The sequence below is a fragment of the Equus przewalskii genome, chromosome 1 (assembly GCF_037783145.1).
Source record: "Equus przewalskii isolate Varuska chromosome 1, EquPr2, whole genome shotgun sequence".
Taxonomy (NCBI): Eukaryota; Metazoa; Chordata; class Mammalia; order Perissodactyla; family Equidae; genus Equus; species Equus przewalskii.
The window spans coordinates 30,825,384-30,843,771 of record NC_091831.1 but is presented as its reverse complement, the minus strand read 5'-3'; the positions used below and the strand labels follow the sequence as shown (position 1 = coordinate 30,843,771).

At 41.2% G+C, this 18,388-nt stretch overlaps 1 protein-coding gene across 3 annotated transcripts in view; it reads right to left on the bottom strand.

Annotated features, from left to right (window-relative positions):
* Positions 1–18,388, bottom strand: part of HPSE2 (heparanase 2 (inactive)) — a 607,678-nt gene that overhangs the window by 133,651 nt on the left and 455,639 nt on the right. For all 3 annotated transcript variants that reach the window (XR_011522679.1, XM_070559517.1, XM_070559521.1), the window contains exons 8-9: positions 8,796–8,902; positions 3,227–3,341 (exon numbers count right to left, since the gene is read on the bottom strand). Coding sequence is in view for 2 of the 3 variants with exons in the window: in XM_070559517.1 (XP_070415618.1) it covers positions 3,227–3,341; positions 8,796–8,902 (222 nt within the window). In the remaining variant the exon portion in view is untranslated. The remainder of the gene's footprint in view (positions 1–3,226; positions 3,342–8,795; positions 8,903–18,388) is intronic.

Genomic DNA, 18,388 nt, shown 5'->3' with positions numbered 1-18,388 from the left:
AACGTACTGAGCTGGGTTTGAAGGAATTGGAATAGAAAATACTGATTTTTCTGGGAGGCAACCAAAACACAACTCACTAATCCCCTAAGCTCTTAACAAACTCTCTTGAAGATTTAATCATAATGTAAAATCCACAAGTTTTTATTGGCAGTGTACGGTTATCAACTGCACAGCTCTCTGAAGTGGCAACCAATACAATTCCCAGGTCTGTCTCCATTACACATTCCAGAGGCCTGCTGGCAAGGGCTGTCAGGTTGGTGCCCTGGTCTAGCCTAGTAAATTCTTTCCAGGGGAGACTTAGGGCACACTCTTCCAGCTGCCAAATTCTCTGCTTATAAGGTGCAGAATTTATTAGTGCAAAGAAAGATAAAAAGAAAGCCTGCTACCTTTTTAAGTGCTTTTACGTACAGTTTCTTTATTAGAGTTTGGTGTTTCCAGAAATACAGCTGCCCAGCTCATATGAGCCTTTGTGCTAAATCAATGGGACTTATTTTAGCTTCCTATGAACTTCTGTGAGCTCTGCTGCCACCACATATCAACCGAGGTCTCTTGTGCCATGCTTTCAAAAGAAGTCACCCACAGCAACTCTCATTTGGGGAGAACAAAGCCATAAGGACCTGTGTCTTTAACCTACATATGGCCAGCAAAGGTACACAGAGAGTTGATGTGGAATACAGGTTTGTCCAACTCTGGAAATCAAGCCTGTCTAGTCACCCAAAGACCACCTTTTCCTAGCTGAGGTTTTCTTCTCTCCAGTTCCTTAAGGTGCCCGTTTCCATCTCCAGACCTTAGTCTGAGGCAAATACTGGTCTCAGACCACAGCACAGTCATCAAAGAGAATACTGCATGAAATAGTGTGGCACAGCAAAGAGAAAATAGGATTAGAACTGAAAAACTCTGAGAGTTCCAGCTGTCACTGCTTGAATGACCTTGGATAAGTCACTTAATAACTTCATACAACCCTAGTTTTTCTTCAGCAAAATAAGTATAAATAGTCCTACTTATCTCACCAGACTCCCTTTAGAGCAATTATGACAAAGCACAATTATCTGGTTTATATGTTTATTTTCCATTTCTCAGGGTGCGTCATTAGATTATAGGCTCCAAGAACTCAGGGACCCTGTCTTTTTGGGTCCTCACAGGGGCCCATTGCCAGGGATAGTGATCAGCACATAGCACATGATCAAGAGGGGTGAATGGGATTGGAAGGAGTGAGGGAAGGAATTAAGGAAAGAAGGAAAAAAGGAAGGAAGGGAGGACAGAGGGAAGGGAGCACAAAATGTTTGAAGTACTATTGAGGTACTGTGTATGAAAGTGGTCTGTAACTTATTAAGCGTTATCCACGTCATTGCAACAGTTATAACTATCTGATGCATTAATTATAGCGGGGTGACCTTTTAAAAATGTAAGTTAGATCATGTCACTTGCCTGCATAAAACCCTTCATTGGTTTCTCATCCCACATACAATAAAAGTCAAACTCCTTTTAGCTTACAAAGCGCTACATGATCTGACCCCTGACGGCCTCGTGTCCAGCCAGACTCCCCTTTCCTGGCCAGGTCCCCATCACTCCAGTGTTCTGGTGTTTCCTCCAACGTGCCAAGTCTATTCCTGCTTTGGAGTCTTTGTGCTAGCCCCTTCCCCTGCACGAAAGCTCTTCTGCAAAATCCCCACAGCTGGCTCCTTCTTGTCATCGCGCTCTTGACCTAAATGTCACCTTCTCAGAAGCCTTCCTTGTATGCACACTCTAAAGGAGCCCTCACTGACTCCGTTACAGCACTCTATTATTTATTTATTCGTTTATCTAGTACTAGTCTCTTCCCCACTGCCTGATGGTTAATGAGTACTTTTGTGTGACATCATAATTATTTAAGGCTTACATTTCATAGATACTTTTCTAATTATAATTTTGTTTTATCTCCACAAGTTTATAAGCTCAAAACAAACAACCAAATAAAAATCCCTGTGGTTCCAAACTGAAAACTCCCTCTTCACTGTACACCAGCTCCACACACACTTTGAGAGAGGTCTTCTGGCCCTGTGAATAAAAGCAACTGGGCCAGTTTTAAATTTGTGACTTAATTGGACTTATGTACACGTAATCAGTGATGGCAACAATAACTCAGTACTCTAACTTGGAGGGATTCTTTTGAGACATAGAAATGGTGCCGTTGAGTGCCAAGCTGTTCTCTGTCCTGAGCTTGGAGGCCTCCTGGCTCAGGGCTGGGGGTGGGGGTGAGAGGATGGGGGAGGAAATAGGCAGAGGCAGGACTCAGTGGTTCCATCTGGGTTTGTTTACTATGGACCCCAGGGCAGCAGTAATTCTGTAGGAAGAGCACTGGATCAGGGCACTGGGACAGGTCTGAGGGCTGCCCTATGTACCCACTTTCCCCCACCCCACGCTATCAGTCCCTCTGTTACATGAGGTGGAACTGACCATCTTGAAGGGGAATCCCAGCTCTGACATTCTAGGAGTTAATGAGAGGAGTCTGACCCTTTTATCTTAAAAAGTCTATGAAAAGGATAACTCACGTAATATTTCTGATAAGCGCAACTTTTCTGGACTAAGTGGGATTACTTTGATGGGTCAATAAAGTCACTGGACAAACCCAGATGGAACCACTGAGTCCTGAGAATTTGCCATTCTTCTTTAGCCTTTGCCTTCCTTTGCTTGCTGAGAAAAGTTGGTGCTCTGGGCAAATCCCCTTGTCAGACAGGGATCAACATCTAACTGTAAGTGCACTTTAGCCACTCCCCAAGAGATGGGTTCCTACTATATCTGATCTTGGCCAACAGTCTCCCATCTGCTTTCAACATGTTGCATCTGACGTTAACTAACCTCTCCTACTGGCATTAAAAGAAAACAATCTGGAAAAATTCACTCTCAAGCAGAGTTCAAACAGGCCACAAATAGATGTGGAATCTCAATTGCAGAAGGTTTGTTAAAATAGTAGTAATAAATAAATATATAAATGTATATATATGTATACGCATACATGTATATGTGCATACGTAGGGGTGTGTGCGGTGTGTGTGTGTGTGTATGTGTAGTGAAACCAAAAATCTGTGAAGTGGGTCAAGAAAACAAAGAAAAGAAAGCTTCTGTCCAATTTATCAAATTAACTGATAACAGAAGAAGGATAAAAATTCTCCCAGTGTGGAACAAGGCATGATCAAAAGAACTGACTGACATGCAAAAGGAGTTGGGAATCTTATTTCACACTTACTGGTAATGGGTTGAAATTCTGGTCCACAAGGTGATTGTATCCATGGTCAAAAAATGAGTGCCGTATCACGACATCAATGCCCTGATTGGCCAGCATTCCTAGAGTGTTCAACCATCTAAAAAGCAGGGGGAAAAGCTACATCAATACATTTTTTAAATGGCATAGAACAAGCTCTACAGAGATCGGCTAAGGTACACACATACACACCAACCCCCTCATCCCTACTTTAAAGGAGATTATTTTAAGCTTTGAATACACAGCTGGAAGAGATTTTAGAGATGATCAAATCCAACCTCTTCATTTTATAGGAAAAGAAGCAGAGGTCTAGGGGAGTAAAATGAGTTGCCCGTGGTCATAAAATAGCTTGTTGCTAATGACTTATCTCTTAAAATGAACACTCTAGCCACATGTAAGCCTAATTATCACCCCCTCTGGCCACAGGACACGCAATCACAGGAGCACATACACTGTACTTTCCATCATTCAAACTCCCCTGCTTGCACCTATCACTGTACGTGTACCTTCCACGTGACTCTAACTCACATACTCCTATACCCTAAGCAAGAGTGGTCAGTCATTTGCATCCCTCCTATATTACTGTCAGCAGTTGATACAATAATAATTTTCCTTGACATTATAACTGACTATATCAGGATTCAAGTATGCTACCATCACACACATCACAATGGAGGACCTGCATTGCTCACACACTTATTGCATACCCCACTAGGCCAAACATCCACTTTCCAGGGCATGCTATCCCTCAAAAATTACTGCCCTCTTAGTTCTTCCAACATCCACTGCTAACTCTGCCTTCATTATTTACACTTTCAATTCATTCATTCATTCATTCACGCATGCATGAATTCATTTACTTTTCTCTCTTTTTATTCCTACTTCTGAAATTTAGGGAAACTTCTAATTGTAATAATATATATGTAAGAAATGTGACTGAGAGCTTCTGTCTTCTGAGTATAAAAGATAAGGCATTTCACAGTCTTTCCTAAGCATATGTCTGGCTTTATCTGTCACCTCTTCTCTCACCCAAAATTCCAACCCTCAGCCTCTAAGCCACGTAAAGCTACTTTGGGCTGCATGAATACACCGTGTTTTCACATACCTACCTGAATCTTCACACGTGTTTTAACTCCTGCTTAGAATTCCCTTCCTCTCTTTTTCTAACCGACATCATTTGGCAAATTTCTTCCCATCTGTTAATCTCCAAGTCAAGTATCATCTCCTTCTAAACTCTGCTGCCAACAGAGGTAACTTTCTCCTCTGTACTTCCCCAGAACTCTTGTTCACACCCTCTGCCAGCCCACCAAATGAGAATTACTTATTTCTCCAATGTTCCCTGAGTTGGTTATGAGCTCATCGAGAACGACACAATATTTTAGCTTTGTACCCAAAACACCCATCATAGTTCCTAGCTCACGATAGGGGCTCAAAACTGTTTGTTAGACTGAAACTGATCTGGATAAAATTAGATTCTAGGAACTTTGAGAATCACCATCCAGCTTGCTAGGGATAAATTACGCACAGTTGTGATTTGCCAAATCTGAAACCATATGGAGCTCCAAGCCAGTGACTTGTAGAATTAAGTTTTTTCTTACCAGGATAAAGAGCATTGTTAATTTTTATATTATGAATGAATATTATTAATATTTTCAAATCTTTCTCATATTCACAATTATATTTTATTCTCATAAAAACTAATAGAGTTACAAAAACAAAACAAACCAAAGCAAAACACAAAAATGAAAGTTTTAAATCAAAAAGAAAATCTGACAATAATATAATAGAACCTTGTTTGTTGTTGTTGTTCAGATTGGGACAGTGCGACCCAGGGAATTTGAAATTACTTTTGGAATATCACCTGGCTAAGCTGCTTGTTTTTATCATTTGCATTAATTTAGCAACCTGTGAAATCAGGATAACAGTTAGCTTTTCCTTTAGCCATTGAGACACAAGATTAAATGTCCTGGAGAAGAACTACAACATGAATTCTGGGCTGATGCCTCCTAAACCAGTGCTCTTCCCACTGAAATAGCACAAATACAACAAGGTCTATATCTAACAAGTATTTATCTACAAAAACAAGTATGTCTTATTGACTCTTCTATTCCTAGGCTTGTTGAATCAATGAAGAAACAAAATGATGAGTAAATACATAATCACATAAATGTGAGTCCCTACACCTAGCAGTATCTGGATATCAACACAAGACCATATTTTGGTATTTTTATATGTGAAAAGCTCCCATTTGTTCATTCATTCATTATTCATTCAACAACATTAATTAATCAACTGTAAATGCCAGGACTTGTTCTCAGCATCGAGGATAGATACAAAAATGCTTGTGAGACCAGGTAAGTCACTTGTAAAACAGTGGGTATGTAAATACCTGTTTATACACATTTATACAAATGGTATCAAATTCCTACTTTTGACCTCTACAGAGCCTAACACAGTGAACCCCAAAGAATATATACTCAACAAATAAATGTTAATTAGTAAATCTGGGGTTTTTTTGCTAGTATATAGGGAGGTTTTTGAAGGAATTCTAAGGTGAGAGGAAAGACTATGCATCCTCCTCTCCAAACTGACATCCTAGATGAGCAATCAGGGTCTGGAGCATTCAAAACTGACTATGGCCAGAACCTCTGCTTCCCTAGGGCTTTTCAGAGGGGAATGGTTAGTACTGAAATTATCTTCATCTTCTAACAATAATAGTAAGTCCTCTGAGAGGGGGAAATAAACGGTGTTCCAAGTCTCCCTTTATGCTCAAGTAGAGAAAAGTGGCAAGATGACTGGAATATCCCACCAAGGATGTTACTGCAGCCATAATTTTCCATTCCACAAAAATTTATTGAATACCTACTATGTGGCAGCACTGGTAGGTGCTGGAGACACAGTGGTATGCCAAGGGTGGATCTGTAGTGCATTAAAGAATCTCAAAGCCCTAATTAGGAAAAATACCCTTGAATACTTGGCAGCAAAGAATTCTGATTTGTCTGTGTATGTGTCGTAAGCTCATAGTTATGCCATATGTTGGAACAAAAAGCTGAAAAATGCCTTCTTTCTAATTCCTTTCTAGGCTTCTGGAGCTTCTTAGGATGCTTTACTTTTTTTTTTTCCAGGAAGCAATTTATGCCCCTTGGAAAACTGGACTCAAAGGGCACATTACTGGGTGCTGCCAGTGAAGTTGAGAGCAAATGGGTGATAAAGAGGTAAGACAGAAGACCAGAAGCAGAATGAGTTAGTTTTCATTTGATCTGTGTCAACCAAGCATTGGATATCTGAACTACAACCAAAATCTAAACAACTATGTTAATTTGTGTTCCCACAGTGACTCCAGAGACCTATGGATATTTGCCTGATGCTCATGAAAAGGCAGGTCTCTCTCTAGCTCCCTCTGTGAAGGTCTGTGGTATTTTTCATTTCATTTCACTTCATTCCCCAAAGGGAAGAATGCTCATGAAAACACTCAGTACAACTGAGCTGCTTGCTGGGCCCTGCAGCAGAGTCCTTGTGTGATGGCTGAGCAAAAGCCATTCCTCTGCTGATTCCAAGGGGCCCCTGGCAGTACTGACTGCCACTGGCTTCTCACCTTTGCCCCAGAGCTCACAGTAAGGAGTGTGTTTTTGAAAGAGGACTCTCAGCAACACTGTATCAAATGCTGATTCACTTCATTTCACCCATTTGGCCCATGCTCATTGAACAACTGCTCTGTGCCACTCCTTGTTAGGTGCTGAGGACACAGGGAGGGAAGACCCAAGATATTGTCATATATTACATTGACTCATTATCTTCATCTGCATTTGCCAGGATTCCATCTGTAAAGACAATCTACTTGCCTGGCTTGATTTGTTCTTCACAAATATATTGAAGAGGCAGCCTTAGGTAGGGGAACTACATCTGTATAATTAGGAACAGCTGTTACAAGTGAGACACATAGCAGAGGGCAGAGCCGCAGTACCTAGGAGGACCTTACTCAGCCAAAAAGCCAGGGCCACAGGACTAGACTGGACCAGGAACAGGTAACTTGGTTAGTCCATGGTCCTGAGAGGTTTGTCCCTGTCACCTGCCACTGGCAGGCCAGTTACAGGCCCTTATGCTTCTGGCTTAAGTCACTCTCCAGAAGACTGCAGTAGCCTCAATCCGTTTTCCCATCTCTTGCCTCTCCAAACTCTTGTGCATACCATTCCCAAAGCCAACATGTTTTTTTTTTTTTTTCCTGGAGGAAGGTGAGCCTTGAGCTAACATCCGCTGCCAATCCTCTTTTTGCTGAGGAAGATTGGCCCTGAGCTAACATCCATGACCATCTTCCTCTATTTTATATGTGGGACGCCTGCCACAGAGTGGCTTGATGAGCGGTGTTAGGTCCATGCCCGGGATCCGACCCCGCCAGCTCTGGGCCACCAAAGCAGAGGGCGCGAACTTAACCACTACACCACCAGGCTGGCCCCTAAAAGCCAACATTTTAAAAGACAGGTCAGATGGTGTCTCTCTCCCTCTCCAAAATCATCAATGGCTTGCCACTGAGGCTAGAACAAGGCCTCATTTCCTCTGGCTCGTTTTTCAGGCCTTCCATTATTTGGTGATAAACCCCCTCCCTAGTTTCAGCTCTTACCACATCCATGCAGATGCCAAGGCTCTTGTCATACCAATCGTTTCTCCCACCCTGTGCCTTTGCCCATGATGTTCCTCCAGACCAGAATGCTCCCCTCTACCATCACCACTATAGAAATTAGAGTAATCTTTCTATGTCCCACTCAAATACTGCTTCCTCCATGAAGCCCTTCCTGAGTCTCCCAGTCAGAGAAACCCTTGATTCCTTTGCATATCTACCACTTCCCTTTTGTGGACAGACCATGTGAAGCAGAAAGAGAGATGGTCTAATGTAGTGGCAAAGAGGCTGGACTCTGGAGCAGATTACCTGGGCTTGAGTCCAAGCTCTCACATCTACTCACTGGGTTGTTATAAAATAATAGTATCTACCCCACTGGTTGTTAAATTATTAAACATATATAGAACACTTCAGAAAGTACTTGGCACATGGTAAGCACCATATAGTTAAAATTATTATTATTAAAGCACTTATCTCCTACAGCTTGACTTATCTCCTATCTCCATTCCTCCAATCACAAGTCTCGGGGGGCTAAAACCTTGTCTTCCTCTTATCTATCTCCCAGGACTCTGGTGAAAATTAGATGAGAAAAATGCATGTTTTCTGCACTATGCTTTGCACTGTAGACATTAAATAAAAGTCTTACCACTATCATGATTACTATCGCTACTACTACTACTACCGCTACTCTGCTGCTGCTGCTGCTGCTGCTGCTGTTACTACTATTTGCTCTGATGCCTGTGCCGGACATCATAGTATCTAGAGTAGTCACTAATCACTGTCTGTGGAATGGTTAAACACATTCACAGAGAATGGATGAAGAACTTTCAACGGGAAATGAGTTGTGCCCCCTCCAGCAAGCAGAATAAGGAGCAGTGCCACAGTTCGCTGTCCTTCTTCCCTCAAATCCCCGGGAGTGAAACTACAAGTCTTACTCACAGGAATCCTGCAGCATAGGAATCTGATAGATTGTTTGTGCCTCCAGCTGAGGTGGTCACCACGCCTTCAAGCCAAATCTTCTTTCCTGGGGTGTATGTATTAACCACCTGTCACAAAATAAAAGCAGAAGGGGATAATGAGATTTTTAAAAGCTGTTCCCAAATGAGAAAGACACACATTCCCTTAAGGAAGTTCCCAATCTTCTGCTCACAGATGGTCATGATCTGTGCTTTTTCCATGATGATTCACCCAGTATAGTGAGCTGGTACACACACAAAAGCATTAACATTGATGTAGTCCATTTGGGAAGTAATAACAAGGAGTAGGAATGAGGAATTGGGAGACCCAATTAGGGAATAAGGGAAAACCAGTACAAGGATGTATTTTCAAGTTGACAACCACTGCCAACAACTTGTACTCAATCCCACAGGGCAAGAGCCTTATGAACTGCATCTCAGAAATGTCCCCCAGGGGATACAAGGGGAAGCATTTATCTCTTGGCTCCTATCCTCCAAAGGTAAAGAGTAGCATTGTGACTGCTAACCTCCCCCAACCCAGTACACCATTTCAATGTGCAGGCATGAGTGTTGAGCAGGTTTCCTGAGCTCCACACCTCTGCCTTAGAGAAGTCCCAGAGCAGGAAATGAGAGGCAAGCTCCCACTGCATAACTCTAACACCAAGCTGGTTGCAGCCAGTGTACCTACCTAGCTCTGGTGTCTGTAGAGATGGAAAGTATAGGAGGTAGGACTGAGAGGATGCTGGCTATGCATAAAAGGGGTTGGATAAAGACAATAATGTATTTAGGTCCTATAGCCCACCAATTCCTCTCCTAGACATACAGACCAAAGGAATTCTTCCTCAGGCCTCTAAGGAGACGAGAATGAGGATGTCACTAGGTCACTGTTTGAGACAGGTTTCCATTGCTAGAGGATTGGAAAAGTAAAATGTGGTGGACACATATCATAAAAACTTATGCAGTAGTTAGAGCAATAGATTCAACGTAAATCCGGCAACATGAATGGGCTTTAAAGATTTAGTGGTGAGTTTAAGAAAAAATAGCAACAGAATGAGATTTCTGTCACTATATTATGTATGTAATTACTCATTCACACCCAATCACACTAAATAGTACATAGACATACATACTCTTAAGGACACATATTCAATACATAAGGAATGCATGTATAAGAGGGAGGTGAACGTGAGTGGGGTTTAGAGATCAAGATGAAAATTTAAACAAAAGCAGGGCTTTGCATGAACTGATGATAACAGTTTGCTGTAGTTGAAGAGTATGATTTTAATTTAATTCTCTGCACCTCAGGTCCAAAAAAAGAAAAAAAAGTATATGTAGATGCAGCATAAATGCCAAAACTCTCCTTTTCACAAGCCCATAGGCAGACATCAGCAAATAATCATATTCCTCTTTTCATCTCTCCCTAGGTATGTCTCCCTGCCCTCTCTCCTCATCTACTACAGAATTTGTATTATTTGAGACCTATTTTAAAATCAGAGTTGTCAAAGTGCTTGATCCTTTCAGGAATAAAGTTGTAAAATTATTTCACAAATTTGAGATGGAAGTAAGGATTGTGATCAAGAATGGAAGAAAGACCCTGAGAATTAATAGTGGAGGTCAAATTGGAATGTTGTTAAAGATTAAATAAGAATTCCCCCCGTACCCGGAAAGAGAAGAGTCAATTGGGGGCACTACCAGATAGTCCTCTCCTGCTTCTAGACACTGCTCAGAGTGCCCAACCCAAGGGAAGCTGGAAATAGTAAAAATAAGAAAGCAAGAAAAATGCCTTAAATGATCACAAGATAGAGCCATACGGTGCAATTAAAGAACTAGATTGATAATTCCCCTTAAAACTCAGGGCTAGAAAAACATCTGTGCTCTTGATAAACTTTGTGCTTCCTTTATGACTAACTAGAGCTGAGTAAGATATTTGTGTTTCTCTCTTTTGCCTTTTGCTTTCAGGTTATTCAGAGTTTAATTTTTGCTCAAAGACAGATATTGAAATGAGGCAGTTAGAGAAAGGGGGTTTAGTTAAAACAAAACAGAACATAAAGGTAAATATCACAATGTGATGAACCTTGAAATCATTAAGCTAAGTGAAAGAAGCCAGACATAAAAGGCCACATATTGTAAGATCCATTTATATGAAATGCCCAGAATAGGCAAGTCCATAGAGATAGAAAGTAGATAGTGGTTTCCTCAGGTTGGAGAAGGGCAGGGAAACAGGGAAGGTGGAGGATGGGAGTGATTACAAATAGGTATGGAGTTTCTTTGGGTGGTGATGAACATGTTCTAAAATCAGATAGTGGTGATGGTTTCACAATTCTGTGAATATCCTACAAACTATTGAATTGCACACTTTTAAAGGGTGAATTTAATGGTATGTGAATTTTATCTCAATAAAGCTCTGTGTGTGTGTGTGTGTGTGTGTGTGTGTGTGTGTGTGTGTATCATGAGCAAAAGAAGAGGTAGAGTCTAACAGGCAGATAACTAATGTGGAAAGAGGAATGTGCCCTGGAAATTTTGGGTTCTACCATGCACTAGTTGGGAGACTTGTGGCTCATTATTATCTTGGACTTCAATTTCTGCATCCACATGTAAAGCCATGAATGTGGAATAGATAAAATCCATCCCTTTGAAATACAAAATGGATTAATATTTTGTAATACTAATGCAGGTCCCTTTGGCCCCTATCACTCAAAGGTCAAGACCATCTCCTATTATGTAAGTTAAAATTACATAAACAAGAAATCTGGGAGACAGAAAAAAAAGTCAAATACAGCTTAGCACTGGTCATCTCAGAAACAACAACAATCTGGAGGAAAACAGTGAGAGTGGTAGAAAAAGCCACAGAAGTGAATGAAGTTACTTAAGAAGACTATATAAAAATGAGACTAGAAAAGGGCTACGGGTTCCATCCCCAAACATTAAGGCATTGTCAAATGCATTTATTCATTCACTCAACAAATATTTATTGAGAACCTGCTACACGCCAAGCAGATTCTAGGGCCAGGAATATAGCAGTGAATGAAACAGAACAAGGCTCTGGTCTCATTGGCTTACATTTTAGTCAAGGAGAGGAGATTAACAAGAAAGAAGTAAACAAATAAAAGAAATTTAGAAATAATAAGAGATAGGAAGAAAATGAAACAGAGTAATCTGAGAGAAAATGACTTGGCAGGAGGGGAGGGTGGATACTTTAGATAGTGGTCAGGTCACCCCTCCAAAAGGTGGTATCTGAGCTGAGACCTGAGTGAAGAGGGAACCAACCCCTTAATGGATTTGCAGGATCAGCACAGAAAAAGGAGCTGAGATGGAAACAAGACTATTGTTTGTAGAACCAAGAGAAGATCATCTGGAGTGCAGTGAGTAAGTATATATATACTTTATATACATTATATATATATATATATGTGTGTGTGTGTGTATACATACATATATATATAATGAAAACTGTAAAGTGGATGGACGCATTAAAGTTCTGTTATTTCTATGACCTCTCTGAGCTTCAATTTCTTCATCAATGAGATGGAATATTATGTGACAGGGTTGTGCTAAGGATCCTGACTACTAGACAAAGAATAAATAACATTAGGCCAATCACAGGAAGATCCTGAGAGCCAGTGGGAAGTGGCATAGATGCATCAGATGAAGGTTCATGCGGGTCCCTCTAAGGTGATGCATGAATTCAGAGCAACTAATGCCAAATACACTTACAAGTTGTTGGTGGGATTCTGAACTATCATTTATGATCCAGCAAAGAAGTCCAGGAGTCTATGGACTAATTCCTAGAAACCCTATTTAAGGATAGGGATCTTGTATTATTTACTTTTGTGTTTACTTCCTAGCAGAGAGCCTGGAACAGGGTAAGCGCTTACTCGGAATTTGGTGCTCTAGTCACACAAAGAAGTCAACATGATTCCAAACCTGCCGATGCACAAGCCCACAGAAACTGCCACTCTTTAAAGAAGTTATATGACCTAAGAAAGGGCAACTAAACTGGTCAAAGAATTGGAAGCAATACCTTGATTGCAAAAACAACCTTAGAGAAAAATAAAAGCATAGCACGAAAACCTACAATCGTGTGAAAGATCTAGATAAGAGCAACACACATTTGCTAAAGCTCAGGATATCAGGCCTGGGGTCTGCCTCAGAAATTCTGAAAGTCAGAAATTTCAGAGAAGGAAAGGGAACTACTGCTTTGTTCGCCAGGTAATTTATATATGAAATCCAGTAACGCCAAAAGCGGTAAAGGGAAATCACCATCCAATGTGATCTGCATACCAGAAGGATTTTATGAAGCATGGAGATCATTATAGTGTTCTTTTTTTTTTCCTTGAAGATTGGCACCTGAGCTAACAACTGTTGCCAATCTTCTTTTTTTTTCTCTGCTTTTTCTCCCCAAATCCCCCCAGTATGTAGTTGCATATTCTAGTCGTGGATCCTTCTAGTTGTGGGATGTGGGACTCTGCCACAGCATGGCTTGATGAGCCATGCCATGTCTGCGCCCAGCATCTGAACCAGCAAAACCCTGGGCCGCTGAAGCGGAGCACTTGAACTTAACCACTTGGCCACGGGGCCGGCCCTATAATGTTCTTGATATTGAAGATAAGAAGACAATCATGTGTTTCTACCACTTATCCTATAAGGACATTGGTCATAAATACTTAGTTGGAAGGTGGCATGCCCAGACTGGAGTGGCAATTTGTATGAGATGGTTATATTTCAGAAGGAATTCAAAGTCTAGATCCTTTAAGTGAAGACTTGATTCCAGAAATGGTTGGGTTTATAAAATACTGTGTACGCAGGACTCTGCAAAGACATAGACACTGTGTAAATAAAAGTTCATCTGAATTCTTTTCTGACTTGCAGAGAGATGTGGAAGAAAACAATCTAAAAATTGTATTATTGGTGAGGTAGTATTCAGTAGTGGTTAGGGGCATGGACTCTGCACACACATTGGCTGTGTTTGAATCCTGATTCTATCCTTTACTCACTGTGTGACCTCTCTGAGCCTTAATTTTCTCGGCTCTAAAATTATAATAATATCTATCTCAGAGCATTTAGTGATACTTACATTCCTAATATTTGTAAAGCTCTTGGAAAAGTTTCTGGTGTGTGGTAATCTCTTAAAGTGTAAACCAAAATGTTACTTAGACCACTCTCCTTGTCCAAAGCACATGAAATTGTGTTTGTATCAATCTAACGTTAGAGTTGGCTGCTTTTCATTTGGACACAACCCTTGTGGTGGCAGGTAAGAGCCCAGATGTATGCTAAGTAGCAGAGAAAGGCACATTTAGGATTCAAAATGCATGTGGATAATTCATATTAACATAATTAGCATTTAGAGTAGTTCATTTATCCACTCTCAGCACAGGAACAATTCTTGTCTTTTTCTAAAGAAGCCACGTGAACAACACACACAGTGAGATAGAATTCTGATACAAAACCTAAACCAGTTATATGAAATGTTCTGTGGGAGAGAGATTCCCAGAAAGTATTAATGGTAAAGGTTCTGGGAGTAGTTTGTACAAATCAACAACAATTTTCTGAGCATTTGCTGTTAGGTACATGGTGAGAGGCTTGATGAATTGTGTGTCTACCACGAGCAGAGAAGACCATCATGGTGATGTGTGGCAAAGGTACTAAGGCTGGGTGCTGGTTGGGACTGGGGAGGAAATCAGTATGAGCAGAAGAGAGAAAAAAATCAGGAAAAGCAGATGGAACCAGCTGCAAAATTTCCTTAGAAAGTGAAACTCTAAGCAACTGAGGGCTGTAGTTCAACACTGTGGTTTTCTGAGTAAATATGATTCTCCCTGTGCTGGAAGAGAGAAAACTGGAGGACTGGAAAGAACACGGGTACAGTTCCTGGTGAGGAATGACGTGCCAGTGAAGGTTATTTTAAGGAACACATTGTCTGGGGAGGGAGAAGTACAAATGCTGAGATTACTGAAGTGACGGCACAGGCAGCTGAGCGGTTGGCTCCCTTTCAGCAGTTCTTTTGTCCCACATAGACTTTAGCCCTTGGGCCCATGTGGATAAGGGAGCTTTGAGGTACCCACTGAACAGCTCAGCAAGTGGCCAGTGGCTGCTCAGAATCCTTGGGCCTAGTGGGGGCAGGGTGGTGTAAAGGGAAACCCTTCAGCTCCTTTCCTTCACATTTTGGGGGTTGAGGATCAGGACTGTTACATGTGGCTTCGTTGAGAGAGAAGGGGTGAAAGACGAGAAAGTTTAAGAAAAACTGCACTGATTTTTTTTTTTTAGTTTTAGTTTCCTTACCACTTTAAATTTTTTTAAAAAAGGAAAAATAGTAAAATAAGCATTTCATGTGGCACATTTTCAAACCTGGGCTTTTTTTTTCCTGTTTCTCCAAAACTGTGATCTAAGTCTTTAAAAAAGACTCTTGAGAGCCTGGTTTCAGCCACTGGCTGTGTAAGAGAGGGTAGCCTTGTAGCAGCAGACATGTTGTTTATGGTTATCCAAACCCAACACCTTCCTTAATGAGAAAGGAAGCAATAAAACAGGAATAGCGGACAGGCCAGCTGGGCTAATCAGTCCTGGCAGGAGGCCCACCCTCCAAAAGAAGCTGGAGTCCATTAATTCCAGCATCTCATCTACTTGGAAATCAACCTTCCCCAGGACCTCAGGAAGAGCAGTAGCTCTTCAAGTAATAAGAACTGGTCCCCTGTATCGTTGGTTAGAAGGAGCTGAACAGCTTTAGCAAGCCTCTTTAACCTACCTATGCACAGAGCTCTTCCTGGGGATGCCCCTACCTCTTTGTTCCCTATCATATTTACAAGAGGTCTTGATCACAGTTCAGTAATGTTCCGATTTTTCTTTAATCCTTCTTGTGTGTTTTTGACTCTAAGCTACTTACTGTGTTAGAAGAGGGGATCATTCCATTCTGCTCTCTTCTTTCTCACTGCCCCTTCCTGAGTTCTGGGTCTTATTTTTCCCTTGTTCTTCCTGCCAAGGGCATCCTCCTCTAGGCCATCCTCCACACTGCTGCCATCTGTTAACTTGACAAGTCCCTCCCCAGCTTCAGAACCTTCGATGGTTCCCCATTACCAGCAGCAGGACTCAATGGTGTGCTCACAGAGGTCTGTGTGATTAGCTGGCAGATGTGCTACAAGCAACTTGTTTCTGATAATACTGAAAGCAGTGATCTGGGGAATAATTTACTTAAAAATAGAAAGAGTGGATTCAAAGTTATCACAATAATTTTCTTTTCATTCACTAGAATAATGAACTGTTTCCTTAACCTGGAAAAAAAAAGCTAAGGAGCCAGTAAACTACACACAACCCTTTGTCTAGTTTACCTATTTGTCTATAGGCGTATGTTAGACATGGTGGAATGGTGGTAAGACCCACTGACCCATAGGATATGATGCCAGTTGCTTTATGGAACTTGGGATCTAAGACCCTTCATAACCACCCCTTAGCTATCTCTTCTCCCCTCGTTCCCCACAAGACCTATGGTTCACCACACAGAATGGACTCACCATTTTTCAACTACGTGATCTTCTTTTAGGTTTTTACCAAACCCTTCTCCCCTACTCACTCCTCACCCGCATTGTCTGACTTTTTTTCCGGGGCTTATTTCAAATGTCACTTCTGTGAAACTTTCCTCACACTTCCAGAAAATTAATTCTTCTCTCCGCTGGGCCCCAAAGTTCTTTGACCCCATCTGTGACCTTGATCCTATTATACTGAGTTGTAATTTTCTTTTCTTTTCTTTTCTTTTTGAAGAAGATTAGCCCTGAGCTAACATCTACTGCCACTCCTCCTCTTTTTGCTGAGGAAGACTGGCCCTGAGTTAACATCCATGCCCATCTTCCTCTACTTTATATGTGGGACACCTATCACAGCATGGCTTGCCAAGTGGTGTCATGTCCACACCCAGGATCTGAACTGGTGAACCCCGGGCTGCTGAAGTTGAACACGCACACTTAACTGCTGAGCCACCAGGCCGACCCCATGAGTTGTAATTTTCTGTTTGCCTATCTGTTTTCCCTCCTATACTATAGGTAGCTTGAGAAAGCCACATTTTTCTTTCCTTTTTGCATGCCCTATAGAATGCTTGAAAGTTACTTTGCTTATTAAATATCTGTTAAATAACGAGATAATGAAATAGTTTCCTTGTTAATAAATGAGAGAGAGAATATCTTACTGATGAAAAGGCCAAGTTTCAGAGACGGTAACTAATAACCTCAGAGCCACAAGTGCAAACACCAAATTCTCACAGTTCCAGTTCAGGGCTTCCCCACTTTCTAACTGAATTTTCCTATTTGAGGAGACCTAGAAGCTTCTGGTTGACTAAACTGCCTCCATATTCAATATATCCTTCTTGGTTAGACAAGCCAGGCTATTCTGAGCTCAGCCATTCCAATATCTCGTCATGTTCTTCCTGATTTATTTCTTCTGTCTAATGTACTTCCTGTCAGTTTCATTAATTTTTTTTTTCTGTATAATTTCTTTTTATCATCTCCCTGTTCCAGAGTGCCATATTTGCCCATTTTCTTTTGGTATCAGATCAATTTTTAATTTGTGGCTTTTGTTTCTGTGTCATTTTTAGGATTTAAAACTGCATTCTCTGCTCTTGTTATCTCAAACCACAGAAAAGCAATTGAACGTAATTGCAATAAAACATAAAATTAAAATAAGGACATACACAAAAAAGATAAAGTCATTGGGGAGGCAAGGAAATTATGAGCATATGTAAGAAAATAAGGAAGAGAGTTTCACAGAGTCCCAAAGCAATGACTATGTTCAAGGATAAATGCTGGTGGAGGGAGAGATTGGACAGCAGCTACTTGCACATAAATCCCTCCTCCCCTCTTCCCCACTTCTTTTCTGTGACTAACCAACCCCTCAGGCTTACTGGACGACGGTCTACCCACTGACAAGTCATAGGTTCCACCAGCCTCAGAGGTAATTTTCTCTTGTTCAGGACAAACCTTATAATCCCCCCACTTCCATGTGGAAACATTGGAAGGTCACCCCAAGTTGCCTCTTCCTCCTGAAGAAGTTTTTGCCCCAAATGGCAACTTGTTCCCAAGGCCATTCCTCTAAGTGTCCACGAGCAGCACATACCTTCACATAGTCATTGCTTTGCATATGAAGGCCTCACTATACATTCACCAAAAGCCTGTGCACATGAAACATATGAAGGGAGTCCACTGAATGAATGCAAATCACTCCCTGAAAAGCCTTGTTCTCTCTCAGTATCTAATATTGTGATGATATTAGATATTACCAAATATTGTGGTACCCAACTTTCATTCAACCTGCACTTCTAGGATACCCACCCTAGATCATATCAACTGATTAGGGGTCAATTTGATGTTCTTTCACCACGGACATTCAGTATTCTTAAGCCTTCCTAATCCTGGGTGGTTAGGAATATAAATGTTACATGGGTTATAAAATAAATGATTAACAAGTATGGGAGATGCAGAACAGTGTATTGGATAAGAGTGTGGGCTCTGGAGTTAGGTGGGCCTGGGTTTGAATTCTAATTTTACTACTTAGCAAGTGTGATCTTGAGTAAATTACAAGTTTCTTCAATGGGTTAGTAAT